Below are 16,895 nucleotides of genomic sequence, written 5' to 3' on the forward strand. Positions count from 1 at the left end.
AGCCTATTAGGTATGATAATAAATCCACGTCTACATCTAAAACGTGCTAAACATAAATGAATGATGCACACACTCAACGGTAGATTTATTGAATAGAACATGGACTATACGCATATTTTAATAGGCAGAAAATGGTCAGTGGCTTGGCCTGGTAATCGTAGTTTCTAAAGCCACTTGTGTTTAAGGCTATTTGTTTACAAATAAGGCTACATTTTCTCTTATTTAGCTCTGAATAAATATTTATTTTTTTATTCTTGGTTCTTGTTACATTTTACAAATCCTAAATCAAATATAATGAAAAAATTAAATAAAGCCCATTTTTAAATCACACAGAATGTCACACACTGCCACTTGAGAATAGGAACTGCATGATGTTGAAAGCAAGTGTCCCATTCAAATTCAAAAAAAAAAAATCATAGCCTACCAAATAGCCTATTTGATTATGTCGCATAGCCTATCAGAACTCCCAAACTAGTTTTAACTTTGTTTGAAAGTAATTCAGCTTAATAGTAAGCCTACTATTATTACATTACAGATAATTCCATACCTGGCTATTTTTGACTCCCCAGGTAGCCGATTGTAACCCCTCCTACCACCTCGTATCAGCCCGCCTCCAACTCCCCAAATCGTTTATAATGAAGAGACAAGCCTCCAGCCCGCCAGTGACAGGTCTAGTGTCAAGAGAGTGCTTATCTGTTGGGTACTTTCGATTAGATAAGTAAAGAGTATTTTTTTATTTTAAAAGATTTTTTTTCTCGACATATGGCAATGGCCCTCGCTGACGCGATGCTGCCGTCAATATCTGCTTTTGCAAATCAGATACAAGAGGGGAAACAGCCTGCTCAGGTAAGTTTCTTTTTGTTTCTCCGCTCATTTTACCAACTGGGAAATATTATAAATAGCCTCCGCATTTAAAGTAACCTCCAATGGGTCATAGTTAAGGTGCAATGTGAGGTGTCTTCCTGACAAAACCAGTAATACGATACAGGTTTGCCTGTTGCACCGGTTTTAACTGAATGTTTATTTGCAGCACTGGAAAGTGGAGACGAGCATCGGTGACGACATGAAACCGCTCATCGAGGTGGAGTTCAGCATCGTGGAGGCTCCTGCGCTGAGAAAGGAGGAGGATGACCTGTCGAAGTTTTTGGATTTAGAGTTTATCTTGTCCAACACAATCGGGAATAATTCCGGCGGTCAGTCTACGTATCCACTGCCAGAATCGCCAGACAGCTGTAGTACAGTGTATGACAGCGACAGCTCCCACCAAACATCCAACACTTACGGCAACGGCAGTTATGGCTCAAGTCCGGGTCAGAGTTTAGTGGCGGAGTTGCTGACCCCTGACATGGGTTATCAGGGCGACGCGCAGCAAGATTACAGACTCACTGAGCAGAGAGAGTATACTGAGCTTGGAGTCCCAAGCTCAGAGAACCATGTGCACTTAGCTGCAAGCACCGTACATCATATGGGATACAAAATCAAAACGGAGAGTCAGGAACAGTCGTGCATGATGCCAACAGACTTCATGGGACTTGGCTACGAACAAAAATCCCCGCGGCTCATGCACAACGGATTTATGCAACAGCAGGGGTGCGCGCAGGGGTTTGCACCTCAGATCCTTCACAGTTTGTCCCGGGACGGAATGCCGCGGAAAGACTGTCACCTGGCGGAGATGAGCGCGCACCACCACTCCCATTTGGTACACTCCCAACAGTACTTGCCAGGTGCGCCTTACCCGCCACAGTACCCTCAGCACCCTGGAGCGCAGCAATACCATGGACAATACGGCATGTTCAGGGAGCCTATGCATGCCCATCATCCGGGCATGCCTGGCGCGGTGTTGACCCCACCATCATCGCCATTGCTGGAATTCTTCGCCGCCGAAGATACTAAGCCAAAGCGAGGCCGTCGATCTTGGGCAAGGAAGCGAACAGCAACGCATAGCTGTGAATTCCCTGGCTGCGGGAAAACGTACACCAAGAGCTCACACCTGAAAGCGCATTTAAGGACACACACAGGTATGTTTCTTTTGTCCCTTTGTCCCCTCTGAAATGTCGGTTATGATTTCTACACTAATTTCCTAAACCCGAAGATGATCAGATCTAATGTCTTGTTTGTTCTCTCCCACAGGTGAAAAGCCTTACCACTGCACCTGGGAGGGCTGTGGCTGGAAATTCGCCCGGTCAGACGAGCTGACCCGTCATTACAGGAAACACACTGGACACCGGCCATTTCAGTGTCACCTTTGCGAGAGGGCCTTTTCGAGATCCGACCATTTGGCTCTGCACATGAAGAGGCATATGTAATTTTTTATTCTGTAATCATTTTTCATCTCGCTGTTCAGCGGGTGTTAGTTTTTTACTTGTAAATATGCGACTTGGATAAATTAGGTTAAATTATAGTTGTATTTAAGAAAGATGAGATGCTGGATGTGCATCCCTTGTAAATTATTTTCTGTTGACATGAATAAATGGATATGGGACAAATCGGGGCAGGACCCACTTCATATTTTTCTATAGGCCTATGCATTAGGTTAGTTTTGCTTCATGCTTTTTATTGTAATTGTACATTTTGTATCCACCGCATTTGTCAGTGGTGTGTGTTTGTATTATAGCAATTAAGACTGACTTACAGTTTCATTTATCATTTTTCCCCCAAAAGATGTTTTCTTTGCATGTAAATGACAATCACTTGGTCTTGATGGTTATGGGAAAAAGGTACAATCGAAACTGTCTTGCAGTGAAGTGCTTAGAAATTGCCATCAAATGAATGACATGATGAAGTTATGGCATTTAAGGGCTAACAAGATTATCTGTATACTTGAATATTTCTTTTAAACCCCTGTTTGAAAATGGCAGTTCTCTTTCACAGACTATTGTTGGTTTTAAAGAATGTCCTTCAAAGCAGTCAAAACAAATAAAAACATTCAAAAGAGTATTCACAATGAATGTGTAAATGTGCTTTGTTGTACAAAACCTCCTCTCAAATCAATCTAACAGTTATTTTGAGCATGCTTGGCTATGTAAATTGACTTTAATTTTAATTGACTTTTTAATTGTTTTTAACTTTATTTTTAAGCAAAACAAGTTTTGTACTGGGTCTTATTTTGTACTTTTGGTCATCTGATAATGCTCCAGCTCTCCTCTATAATCACTCTATAGGGGCAGCCATGGCCTACTGGTTAGTGCTTCGGACTTGTAACCGGAGGGTTTGCCGGTTCAAGCCCCGACCAGTAACGGCCCTTGAGCAAGGCACCCAACCTCTCACTGCTCCCCAAGCGCCGCTGTTATAGCAGGCAGCTCACTGCTCCGGGATTAGTGTGTGCTTCATCTCACTATGTGTTCACTGTGTGCTGAGTGTGTTTCACTAATTCACGGATTGGGATAAATGCAGAGACCACATTTCCCACACAGGATCAAAAGAGTATATATACTTATAAATACTATACTCTAATCGCCCACTGCAGTCTTGTGCTGATCAGCATCCCTGCAATAGTTTTGGGTCTTAAGAAGGGTCATCCAAAGACTTATCTTTTCAGCTTACACTTTACTGATTAATTCTCTTAGACTTATGGTTTGGATGTTTTTGTTTATTGTCATTATTGATATTTGATATTGTTATTGATATTATTATTTTATTAGTATTTTGCTTAGGTTTACCAACTTAAAACAAAACAAAAACTGTTAATTTAACTGTTGTCAAAGTCGGCTAAATACGATGACCAGAACCAGTTTGCAACCATCAATAGTAAGTGTAGTGGGAAAGGCAGGGGGGGCTCATCATTATCTATTTCATGCTCATAGTTCAAACACCTAGTCACCTCTTGTTCACTAGGCTAAATCAGACAACAATGTTTATTAGTCATAACTACAATAAAATGACCTGTGTATCAACAAGAACCAGGAGGTGGTGGACTATATCTGCCCACTGGCAATAGTCATTTTTCATCACATATAAAGACCCTTAGTGGAGGTCAACTGAGCTCTACCATTTTGGGTAAAGTCAAAAGTTTGTTTTTTACCAAGGGGATCATACACCAGGGTAATATGCCACAGTCATATTGCAATATAGGATACTCTTATTGGTTTTAATGTGGGTAGGCCTACAAATACACACACACACACACACACACACACACACACACACACACACACAGAAAGAGTGTGCGTGTGTGTGTGTGTGTGTGTGAGGAGACAGAGAGAGAGAGAGAGAGAGAGAGAGAAAGAGAGAGAGAGAGAGATTTGGCAAGTGGTAATTGGGCCAAACAGGCTGACAGACTCAAAGCCAGGACATACACTGCAATAATTGCCAGCAGGGATGCAGTAGTGTGCTGCCATCTAGTGGCACAGCAGTGAACATGGCAGGTGTGTAAAATACTTTGTGTATAGGACTACTGTATGTTTTTATAATTTATTTCCCTGGAGATCGATCTGAGTTGAATGGCAATAATAAAGTCAAGAATCTCCATATAGAGTGCTGCTGTTCACTGGGTGTTTGGATCACTATCACTAATTTAAGTTGTTGGCTTATTAGGACACCATAAATCATGCAGGTGAATTTGTTTCAGATTAGATTAGATTAGATTCAACTTTATTTTCATAGTGCTGAGTACAGGTACAGAGACAACAAAATGCAGTTTGCGTCCAACCAGAAGTGCAAAAAAGCAGAAAAGTGCAATATGACATACAGACAGGTGGTGCAGTATACAGTATAAGACATATAGTGCAGTGTAGACAGTAGTATACAGTTAAGAAAGTGGTATGGTTTACAGTAATATGAATTAAAGGTTGTACTGTATCAGTGATTGCAGGCCCAAAAAAGGCCCAAACATAAATGATCACATTCATCTAATCTTTCCTATCCGCCAGCCCCATAAGCAGGCCGTCAAAAAATATGTGTCTCTGTAGGCAGCCTAGGCTCTGAGATCTGCACACAAAAACAATTGCAAGACGCAAGTGCGAGATTAAAACAAGTGTTGCCAACCACTCAAAGGCAAAACTTGATGTACCGCAGAGCGGTACAAAATATGACCGCCGCCCAGTCCAGCACATTTTTTCCACAAAAAGAAATCATGCTGAAAGGCCTATATGATTCTAACTGTCTCACTAAATTGCATTATCCACACTCAATTCTCACTGGTATCTGCTAGACAACAGTACCAAAACATGATTTGTTCATAGATTTCACATGTAAAATTCATTTTATACAACCCCACCTCCATCTTGCCTGTTCATAATTCTGAGAAATTCTTGATTGTTTGTGTTATGTTTATGTTATGTGTGTGGGTGTGTGTGTGTGAGAGAGTGTGTGTGTGTGTGTGTGTGTGTGTGTGTGTGTGTGTGTGCGTGCTTGTGTGTGTGCCTGCGTATGTGCCTGTGCATGCAAGCGTACATATGTCTACTGTGTGAGTATGTGTCATACGTATGATTACTGTGAATGTATGTGTGTGTGTGTGTATCTGTTTGTGCACATGTGTGCATATGGAATGGGTTAACATGACCCCTGGAGGCAAACATACGGAAAAAAATGTCATCCTAGGCCCTACAGTTCTCAAGATATTCACAGAAAACTGTGTCTGCCCTACCCTCCTTTCGGGGGTCCAGTCCAGCGGGGGGGCTACAGATCAAAACGAAAAACGATGGTTCCATGCTATCCATGTGGGGTTACATGCCCACCAAGTTTCGTGTACCCCGGTCTTTCAGTGTCCCGGGAATCCTTGACGGAAATTTGGGCATGCGAAAAAGAAAAAAGAAAAATGAAAAAATCTGACTGCGCGGCGGTCATAATAAAGAGTTCCAACCAATAACCGACGAGATGCGCGTTCAGGAGAGTTTCAATTGCATGGGAGGGAGTAGCGAGCTATAGCTCTCTGTTTGTTTGAACGTCAACAGAAGTGACGTTACCCCGCCATCGCTGATACAACCTTTAAATATAAATGTGCAATGTATTAGCAGTAGCCTTATAAGAGCAGAATAGATATGGATATGCAGTACAAACAGTGTACGAACAACATGTGCAGATGTGTAGTGTAGTAGCAGTAATATTATAAGAGTAGGCTAGTAAAAATAATGTAGATATGCAGTTGTAATGACTTCAATTACATCATCGCCCCACTCGTCAAGCCCAATGACATTTCGACGTTCATCGCCCACCTACTGATCACCTGTGTTCACTTGTTTGCCTGCACCTGTATAGTTTACCTGCACCTGTATTCACTAGATTGTCAGCACCTGTATTGTTTACCTGCACCTGTATCCACTTATTTTCAGTTGTATTTGAACCCCTTAGTTTGGCTTGCACCTTGCAAAGTCTACTGGTTGCTATACTGAGTTAGACTGCTCTGGTGGTGTTCATGGCTCTTTTCAACTGTCTTTGTGAAGCTAGTGATGGGCAAACGAAGCCTTGTGAAGCCTTTGAAGCTTCTTCCTGATTGTGTCACAAAATGATTGGCAGCATCAAAGACAACACAGTGACATCTGGTGGTCAGCAGAAATGACTACGGCTATAAACTCGACACACCGAACGAAGCACAACATGAACATAGAATGAACTCATGCATATGGCATGACATGACTGAACAAATGAAATGAAATTACATGAACATGACATGACAGAATTAAAAATATAAAGCCTATGTTTTATATGTTTCATATAACATAATATAATAATATAAACTACTGTGATCAGGATTTGTTGTTTAATTAGGCTTTATTGATTCAATAAACTGCAGCAACAATGCCACCTTCTACCGCTATGTAGAATTACGTACAGGTGTATGTAAGGCTGATTTCCATTAATAGGCTAATCAAATAAATTGCAAGGTGTGCTGTAGGCTAGGGATTGTGAATGACAGTTTGGGGAATGCTTATTGTGTACTTGGGTTTATTTCCAGATTTTTATTGAGAAACAAAATGTGTTCTACGGTGCTTGGTTTGAGGCGGTTTCTTCGGCTGCTGACTACTTCCCCAGCCTTGGAGAACACCCTCTCACATGGCACTGATGATGCTGGGGTGCAGAGACAGCGCATGGCTATTTGAAAGACATTTGGAAAAATAGGTCGGTGGCTTTTCCAATACTGAAGTGGGTCCTCCGACCTTGGTATATTTGTGTCTTTCAAATACCTGTAAGCAGAAGGAAAATACAATTATTTCATTATACATATTTTTTTATGTCTGCAGGGAAACCACCAATAACACTATACCTCTGGACCTCTGCAATGGCACTGGCTGTTGAATTACAAACACGTTGTGTGCCAACGTGGCTGTCAAGCAGGCCCCAGAGATTGTCCTCCTGCTCTGAAGACACCTGGGAAGAGGAGGAGGAGGATGGTGGTGGTGATAGTGGTGGAATGATGTTTGCACACTCTCTGGTGAGTCTGTCCACTGCAGCCTGAGCTGAGTTTGCACTGCAGAACCCCATCTCCTTGTACCTGGGGGTCCAAAAGAAGTTCCACACTGAGCGCAGTCATTTTAAATTTCCACACTGAGCAGCCATTTTAAATTTCCACACTGAGAGCAGTCATTTTTCTGGCTATGCCAAATTGATCATTTAGAGTACTTTACCTGGGGTCCACAAGAGTTGCCACGCTGAGAGCAGTCATTTTTTCAACACTGGCAAACTTATCATTCAGCATACTTTGTATGTTACTGGCCAGTTTCAGCGCCAACTGGTTTGCCATAGTTGTGCAATGTCTCCCTGTATGATGTCTTAACATCTTCACCATTGGAATGACTTTGGACCCAGACACTCGTTTCTCTTCTGACAGTTCAACAGTGGCTAGGTGAGATGGTTTCAGAACAACCAGACACTGCTGAATGGATTCGAACTCTTCTGCTGAAAATTGAGTTATGTCAGTGTTCAGAATAGCCAAAGATGCTCCCAAAGGCTCTCGCAGATCATACATCCTCTGCAGCATTGCATAGGTAGCCTACTATTCCATCTTGTATCCACCTCTTGAATTGGCTTCAACACAGGTCTACCCATTTGTAGCTGGATTTGACAAAGTTTTTCTTTAGCAGTGGTGCTGCACTTAAAAAGATGGACAATGCGGCGTGCACGACACTGCATTTCTTCCAGCTCAGGAGTTAATGTCAGGGATTTTTTCACCACAAGATTTAAAACATGTGCGAAACAGGGGACACGACGGAGATGTAACAGAGTAGTACATGCGATCATGTTTGACGCACAGTCAGTCACCAAGCTTGTCACCTTCCCTGTAATTCCCCAGTCTGTCATCAGGGCAGACTTTGCTTCAGCGATGTTAGCTGCTGTGTGTGTGTCAGGGAACTTCCTCACTCCTAAAAGAACAGTGGCAAGCTTGACCTCTTCAGTGATGTAGTGGGCCGTCACTGCCAAGTAGGCATCCATGTGTATGGAGGTCCACATGTCTGCAGTCAAACTAACTGTGGATGCCTTCCCGAGCTCAGCCACAGCCTTCTCCTTGGTGACCTCGTACTTCCTCTTCAGAATTGCCTTCAAGGTCTTCCTCCCAGGGATAACGTATGTGGGATCCAGGAGATTAACGAAGGCCTTGAATCCTGCGTTTTCTACAATGCTCAGTGGCTGGGAGTCCACCACCACCATCTCCAGCAAGGCTTCATCTAGTTGTTGTTTTCTGGACACTTGTCACAAAAAGAGTCATAAATTACAAAAGTAATTGTTGTTCATTACTTAATTATCCAGCAAATGTATATGGAAGTATATCAATAATAAAAAAAAATCTGACAGTTGCTTTTTGTGTGTTTGCATGTTTTAAATGTGAATTCTGAGCTTTATCAAAGGAAAACATTCTGCCAGTGTTTGGGACAAACAATGTAGCCATGAAGAAGGCCTAGCATAATGTTTGAAGAAATAAATCACAACTAAAAAGTAAAGTGAGCATTGTGTTTGATTAGGTGACATTGTAAAGGATATAAAGTGATAAAGGGTGGCGGTCAAGGTGATTTCTGCAAGGAGTGAGGACTGCTAGTGATATCCTTTCGCCCAGTTTGGTGCCTGTTCCTTCCTGGTGGGGTGAGACAAGATTAGTAGGTCTATGTGTTGTAATAATAATCACAATAATGAAACTAAATGAAACAAACCAAATGAAGGACCAGAATTAACATTGCCTTGAATGTTGTTGCTGGGGGGAGCATTGCTGGTGCTGCTGCTGTATAGTAAACACTGAACCTTAAAATAATGCAATGAGTGTGACTTTTGAAATAAAATAAAAACTTGGACTGACCTGTAAGAATAGGCAATTGGATCTGAATAACTTTCATGCATCTAGGCTACTTTGTTAACCAGATTATGTCTGAATGACACTGACGATATTAATAATAACTAGAAAAGCATTTCCTGAAGGAAATACAGTGCATGAAAATGCAAAAATATGATGAGTTCATATGGTTAAATTATTTGCTTGGTAGATAAGGTTTAATATAGTTGGAATGACTGAACAGTTAAATAGGTTGATAATTGAAATGGTTAAATTATTTAGGCAGATAGTTGACGATAACTAACAGTTGGAATGGCTCCAATTTTTGCTAGCAGTTATGCTAACTATGTTAACAAAGATAATAATGCTAACCAAGTTACTATGCTAACTAGCATGCTAACAATGTTAAAATGTTAACTATGCTAACCATATGATTTAGCTAACCTAGCTAATCATTTTTATTAGTTATGCTAAATATGCTAACTAGCATGTTAACATGCTAATTATAATAACCATGTGACTTAGCTAACTTCCCTAATCATTTTGAACAGTTATGCTAACTATGCTAACTAGCATGTTAACATGCTAGCATGCTAACTATGCTCACCATGTGACTTAGCTAACTTCGCTAATAATTTTTAGCAGTTATGCTAACTATGCTAACTATCATGCTAACATGCTAGCATGCTAACTATGCTAACCATGTGACTTAGCTAACTTAGCTAATCATTTTTAGCAGTTATGCTAACTAGCATGCTAACATGTTAGCATGCTAACTATGCTAACCATGTGACTTAGCTAACTTCGCTAATCATTTTTAGCAGTTATGCTAACTATGCTATGCTAACCATGTTACTTAGCTAACTTAGCTAATCATTTTTAGCAGTTTTGCTGAACATGCTAACTAGCATGTTAACATGCTAACTATGTTAACCATGCTAACTAGCTACAGTGGGTAGGAGTCATAGTTGATGACAAGTAACAGTTACAATGGCTGAACAGTTAAAAAGTTCAGTAGTTTAAAGGGTTAAATTGTTTAACAGTGAAATATTGTAGTGAGGACTTTTATTTTGAAACAGTTTTTGGCAGAGGAAGCAGTTGAACAGGATGTGTAGTCTTAATAGGGCCAGTTTGTATGCTTAAAGCCTGAGATTGGCAGTTGATGCAGGTGGCCCGAACACCTGCCATAGGATTCTAATTGCTTAACGGCCGTATTGTGATGTCATAATCATAATGTTAAGTCTATGGGGAAATTTTGAGCAGTTTTTAATTAATAGTTTAAAAAGTATAAAAGTTACAAAGATGAAAAATACATAGCAGCTTTGTCCGTTTGAATACCTACGTTACAAAGTTTGAATGAAGTTTCTAAGTTAAACTGTTCAAGAGAAATAGCGTACGGAAAAAGTGGTAAGCGGAATAATAATAATAAGAAGTTGCCTAGGAAGAACAGTACAGTGCATTTTCATGCACTGTAATAATCATATAGGCCTAATAATACAACAGTCCATAAAACGTAGCCGTTTACCTAATTCGGAGATAATAGGTCGCAATGTTCCCACACTCTTGAACGCGTCCTTGCCTTTGTTGTAGTGTTGTCCATGTTGTCTTTCTAATACAGTACACGGGCTCTGAAATAGGCAAGTCTACTCGATGAAACACAACAAAACTTCGCTGGGTGTGTGCGTCTTTTATACACCGGGGTATCGGTGCAGCGGCAAAAAATTCGAATCCAGCAAACCCTTCCGGAGTTTCAGTGACGTTCGAAGCTTCGGACGTCATCAGTCACGTGCTTATTTCAATTTGATACAAGCTCCAACCAGTGTTGGGCAAGTTACTTTAATATCGTAATGTATTATGTATTACTTATTACTGTCATTTCAAAGTAATTTGTTACATTATAATATTACTGTCTCTGAATTGTAAGGCATTACACTACTATTGCATTACTTTTAAGTTACTTTCACCAAAATATCTAGAAATATGGATTTGGCATTCTAAATGCAGTTTATTACGTACGCTCAATGCAGCTCATTGCTCTTCCAATGGAGGGAGATGTGGTATAGCATAATGACTGAGCTAGGCTTAAGGCTAACAGTAGAATGCAATAGGAGCAGTGCTCATGATGCAATACAAGGAACAATCATAGTCAGAATTTTGTTAAAAACCGACAAAAGGTCAAAGTCTGGTAAATTGTGATAGAAATACTGTAACTTTAAGGCCTAGGCCTTCTCATTAAAATCAACAGAGTGCCTAAATCAAAGCTTACATAAAGAAATGTCAAGATGGTGGCCTGCTGGCCATTTCGGTGCCCTAAGTGAGTGGCTTTGAGTGAGTGACATTTAAATGATAACTCAAACACCTGAAGTCAAATAAAAAGGCTTATAATTTAAGACAGGGATGTCAAAGTCAAATACATTAGAGGGCCAAAAAAACAAATTTGCTACAAGCCGAGGGCCGGACTGATTCAATGTTCTCACCGACCTTGTCATAAAACTTGTTTAAATGATCATACGATGCCTCCTTGCTGCTTTGTCGTCTACATCAGCCTTTCTCAAACTTCTTTGACCTGAGGCCCAGTCAAGGCATACTTTGGGGTCATAGGGCCCACCTACATGAACCCACCCCCTCCTCCCACCCCCCATCAAATTATCATAATGATATCACAATTATTATTATTTTTATACTATACATGCACTTCAAAACAGTCAATGTTTAAAGTGCTAAGATTGTTCACAAAAGTTTGTGAAAACATGCACATCAGAGTACTGCTTTACTAATGTAAAATATAATTAGGCCTACAATAGTTTCATTGTTTTTGCATTGTTGCATGATGCTTGTATGAGAAATACTTCTCAAAACAACAGCAGTTATATGGGTGCCGTTGTTTTGGGATGTTTCCCTCATGCAAGCATCATACACTGATAGAATATTTATATGCTAATTACATTTCATCTGAATGCCTGAATGTAAGGATTCAGGAAACAATACCAGCTTTTGTGAATGGTAAATGGCGGATCAGATCATGCGTAAATCACTGATCTGGAGATCTTTAACTATCTTTAACTAAGACTAATTAATAGCTTTTGGCTGACTTTAATACTTAATGCCAAACAGTGTTTTATATAGTCTGTGCTCTGTTTTTTATGGAAGTTGCATAAATCCACGTCGTATTATTTGTTGTTTTTTGCATAATGAGATAGCCTTCCAATAGGTTGAAGCTTAGCTTTGCTACGAACGTGCACACGCATGCATTGAATAAACGCCCATACCACGACTTAATTCTATGCCTCTATGTTTGATGACACCAAACAAGTATTTCCTACTAATTGCAGAAATGTTTGTTTTCTTTTTCTGTCCGCGGCTCCTTGATCAATTGCGCAGCAAATTATCAGACGATGGCCCGGGAATAACTCTGCAGACCATTGTCCACATTGCGGACCGCGGCCCAGTTTGACAAATGGACACGGTGTTTCGAACCAGTGTGCTTCGAGGGAGTGACACAAGTCAAGTCAAGTCAGTTTTATTTGTATAGTGCATTTAACATGCAGAGTGCAACCCAAAGCGCTCCACATATAAGACATTGTCATTGACACAGACTAACAAAGACAATAGCGGACGGAGCGGCGTAGTCGCAGCGTACCCGTGACACCAAGTTAACAATGAACAGTGACACAAGCTTCGGTGCCTCAGTCTCAAACGTCCCATCACTAGGATATAGTGCAACTGCTTCCCCAAAACAATTTCTCCATAACTGTGTATTTAATCGTTTGATATGTGGAAAACTTTCAGTGGACTAAACAAAAGGTAAAGATTTTGTTATTACAAGGCTAGCTGGTTCGTTATATGGCGAAGCATACAGCCAACATTGTTTGCAGCAGTGAAGCTGAGTTGTTGTTAACATTGTTGGTAACTGTCAGGGAATTTAACCCCAACATATAGATACAAGAACCACAACACGTAGTATGGCTTTGCCCACAAACTCTGGTACCAAGAGGAGAGCCTGCTAATGTAGGCTTACGGAAGAATTCCTCACACCATCAGTCTCTGCAGCCCAAAAGCTGTGTCTTTTATTGTAGGCTACAGATGCACACAGAAAATAGGAAGCAAGACATAGCGACTTCATTGCCCACACACACACACAGACAGGGTGCAGTTCCTGTCTGTCTGGGTGCACACTTAACTTGTACTCTCTGTTCTTAGAACTCAGCACAACAACATTTAACTTGAACTCTCTGTTCTTAGAACTCAGCACAACAATATTCTGCTTACACAAATGGTTACAATGATAATTTACAGGGTTCTCAAGTCTCACGCAATGGGCGTGAGACACACGCAATTCAACAAGTTCACACGCTCACACCTTGCATTTCTCACGCAGAAATATTACTAGGGATGTCAAGGTATCTGCATAATTAGTAGCCTAGAGGAGACGCAGGGATACAAGAGGATTTCTCGCAGGGTTCAGAACTAGCGCACCACTCACCAGACAAATAAAAAAATAAATAGCCACCGACATCCAATCAAAAAATAGGCTATTCGTATAACATTCTTTTTATTCAGAAATTCAACTGTCTGTCATTTGGTAAACCATTATGGCACTTTACAGGGTGTGTAAATCAAGCCTTTTCACGAGCGTTTGGCCTATCCTACTTTAAGGCAAAATTATTTCTTATCTAGGCTATACACTAAACTAAACCGTCGGTCATTAAGAAAACATAATGATTGTATCATTATAGCTTTGTGTAACCCATACATCAGCAAAGTTCATTTTACACGACCAATCACTCTCTTGGCTGCCTGCACTTTCCCTGTCGTCACGGCTGCAACTTTCGCACTCGTTTGTACTTTTTAGCGCCGTGTTCATCAGGTCCCGGGACACCCGTCTGAGCCTCCATGGACCATGTCAACAATGAATGAAAATTGGCTTATTATTAACGAGTGTTATCAATTTGAGCCAGTATGCTACACATAATTTTTTTTCTAAAGATACAGGACTGCTGCAGACAATTGACCTGCCAACCACCATAATGTAATATAGCAACCCAAGATAATGAACTTGCTGTCCTTATAAAAAAAAAAAATGGTCTCGGCATGCACATGCTTACTCCAATGGTATAGTGACAATATAGGCTACTCAAGTGAATAAAGCAATTAGCCTAATAAATAAAATATTTGTCTCACTCAGTACATACATCTCGTAAATTGGTAAGCCACAGAATATCCCAGCCAAGGGCGTCGTAGTGGGGGGACAAGTGGGAATAAATTACCCGGGCCCCAAATTTCCTTTTCCTTAATAATAAATAATTTCCTTAATTTAAAGATCTTAATAAATGTTATTAACTAATATAGATGCAAATATTTCGGGTAAATGCATCAGTTGATTGATGTATTAAATTGTGTCCATGCCAACATTGTTTGAGGGCAGGCACCCTCTCCCTTGCACGAAATGGTTCAGTCCGCCTTCCCCTGCTAGGCGCATTTTTGAAGTAACGTTCATTCTAACGAAGCGGCAATGCAGACGGTCAAGGTGTGAAGATGTCTAAGTCTAAGAAAGCTAAATCCGGTTCCCAGAAAAGAAAAGAGAGGCAAGAAAGGGAGAAAAAAAGAAATGAGGGAAAACAAATGTTAACAGCCTTCTTTCCCAAGAAAGGTGAGCCCAATGTGAAAGCAATAGTTACAAATGAAATGAACTCCTGAAGGTTACAAAACACTTCAATACCACCGCGAATCCGCGATTATCAGTGCTAAAACAGCATTAACACAAAATTAGAAATAACATCATGCCTGATTTATAGCCTACCACAACATTTCAATAGCCTACTAATTCGAAAATTATTAGGAGCTATAATAGCTTAACTTAGTAGGCTCAATGTTATATACACTGAAAAAAAGGTCTCTTTGGGGTTGTTGAAATTGCATGAATTTATTGAAAGAACCTCACATGATTTATTAGTGGTCCTTCTGAAATTAAAAAAAATCATGTGAGCCTAAGCTATTCCTTGAGAATGTCAAATTCACATAATTTTATCATGTTGGATGGTAAGAACTAAGTGACGTGACCACCCCGGTAGCTCGTGCACCTGACCTGAGTCTAAGCGGGAAGGAGGAATCAACTGGCTTTCTTGCTCTGAAGACATTACGAGCAGCATGCAAGATCTACAATGTGAGGTAAATATCAATTGATTCTTAATCTTCGGTAGCTCTTCCGAATGTTTTGCCAAGCTATTGCGTTTTTACAGTACAAACAGATAGTTGCACTAACTTCTTACATCTAATCATACCAGCTATGGGTTACTGTTGTGGCCCAATATAACGGTCGAGAATGGGGTTATTGTTGTGGCGTTTTCGTCGTATTCAAGTGGTGTGTGTTTTACTATTTCGACACGTTTCATAGCGAATTCATTTCATTTTCGGGAACCTGTTGTGGTCACTGCTGTACGTCAATTGCTGTGCGGATTTAGAACCTAGAAAGTGTACATCAAGCTAAGCTAGCTGGGTTTTGATGGCGCCAAGGCATGACTGGCTGTAACGCGTGCGTACATTGAAACCCATGACAACTGGTGAATAAATGCTGAAGCTTTTTGATGATGATATTTGAAAAACGGTGTTGTGAAATCCTGCTTCAAACAGCCAAAGGAGCATTTTTGTTTATCTGGCAGTCACTGGTTAGCATTGCATATGGACAATAGCTGCTACATTTAGATAACTGAACCTTTCACTGTTCAATGCTACATGGTCATAAATCTTGGTGCACTTAATGTGCTTTTGTACTTTTTAAGACGAGTAATGCTGAGTTTGTATCATGTGATTTGGGTGTTGCAGAGCGTGTAGAAGAGGATTTACCACCTGTAGAGCAAACGGTCCCTCACAGTCCAGTTCCAAATACACTTCAGAAGGAGCTTGCTGCAGCATTACTGAAATTGGAACATTTGGTGCATGTGCCAGGTAAGTTACAGCAATTGATGATTTTGTACACACACACACACACACACACACACACAGCCCTGTTCTCTAGGTCACTCCCTTCTTTCTTTTGTCTCCCTCCCTCATACTTTCTATACATCCTTTCTCAGGTTAATCTTGTATTCCTACTTCCCTCTTCTTTTCTTCTCCATCGGTTTCTTACTTTTTACCTAACTCTTCCACTTTCTCTCTCCCTCCTTCTTTTTGTTATTGTGTTGTACTTCCCTCTCTTTCTTCTCCATCAAACTGAACCTTTTATAACTGTTCAATGCTACATGGTCATAAATCTTGGTGCACTTAATGTGCTTTTGTACTTTTTTAAGACGAGTAATGCTGAGTTTGTAAAGCTGTACACAGGACAATACATGGTAAATTTGATTCATGAAGTGTTATACATTTTTAAAAGTTGTGTTGTGATCACAATGTTGTGTGTCTGTATTCATATTCTGTATTGGTATATCAACCTCCCTTTCTGTGTTCTCTTTCACAGTAAATGTGGCAGTGCAAGGGATGTGAATCAGCGTCTGATCTACTTGCTCATTACAAACTCCATCATCCCCACTTTGGCCGCACCACAAACTACCCCTGCACATATACAGATTGTCCCTGTACTTTTAAAACATGGAACGCTCTTATTGTTCACATCGGCACACAATTAGGTCAGACCTTAGATCAGTTAACCACCTTCTCGTGTCATCTATGTAGCTGTTCCAATTTGCCAAACGAAAGGGAGTAT

General features: G+C 40.5%; 1 protein-coding gene and 1 long non-coding RNA gene across 2 annotated transcripts; both read left to right on the plus strand.

Annotated features, from left to right (window-relative positions):
- The first annotated feature begins 675 nt into the window (after positions 1-675).
- klf17 (Kruppel like factor 17) lies at positions 676-2,944 on the plus strand. The gene is made up of 3 exons (XM_076293617.1): positions 676-846; positions 1,031-2,018; positions 2,131-2,944. Exons 1-3 carry the CDS (start codon positions 763-765, stop codon positions 2,304-2,306), a joined length of 1,248 nt encoding a protein of 415 aa, XP_076149732.1. The 5' UTR covers positions 676-762; the 3' UTR covers positions 2,307-2,944.
- Positions 2,945-15,079: 12,135 nt separating this feature from the next.
- Positions 15,080-16,682, plus strand: LOC143135027 (uncharacterized). Its single transcript, XR_012988769.1, has 3 exons — positions 15,080-15,364; positions 16,019-16,141; positions 16,650-16,682. It is a non-coding gene; the product is annotated as an uncharacterized LOC143135027 (long non-coding RNA).
- The last annotated feature ends 213 nt before the right edge of the window (positions 16,683-16,895 follow it).

This window comes from Alosa pseudoharengus, unplaced genomic scaffold, assembly GCF_046254945.1.
Source record: "Alosa pseudoharengus isolate Yale_2024_CS ecotype anadromous, Long Island Sound unplaced genomic scaffold, YU_APseudo_1.1 YU_APseudo_1.1_scf_2, whole genome shotgun sequence".
In the NCBI taxonomy this organism is placed as follows: Eukaryota; Metazoa; Chordata; class Actinopteri; order Clupeiformes; family Clupeidae; genus Alosa; species Alosa pseudoharengus.

What these genes read in the sequence shown, in the direction of transcription:
- klf17 (XM_076293617.1), top strand. Translation starts at nt 763, where the DNA reads ATGGCAATGGCCCTCGCTGACGCGATGCTGCCGTCAATATCTGCTTTT. An exon ending in AGGGGAAACAGCCTGCTCAG is followed by an intron (nt 847 to 1,030) that starts GTAAGTTTCTTT and finishes GTTTATTTGCAG; the next exon opens with CACTGGAAAGTGGAGACGAG. An exon ending in GCATTTAAGGACACACACAG is followed by an intron (nt 2,019 to 2,130) that starts GTATGTTTCTTT and finishes TCTCTCCCACAG; the next exon opens with GTGAAAAGCCTTACCACTGC.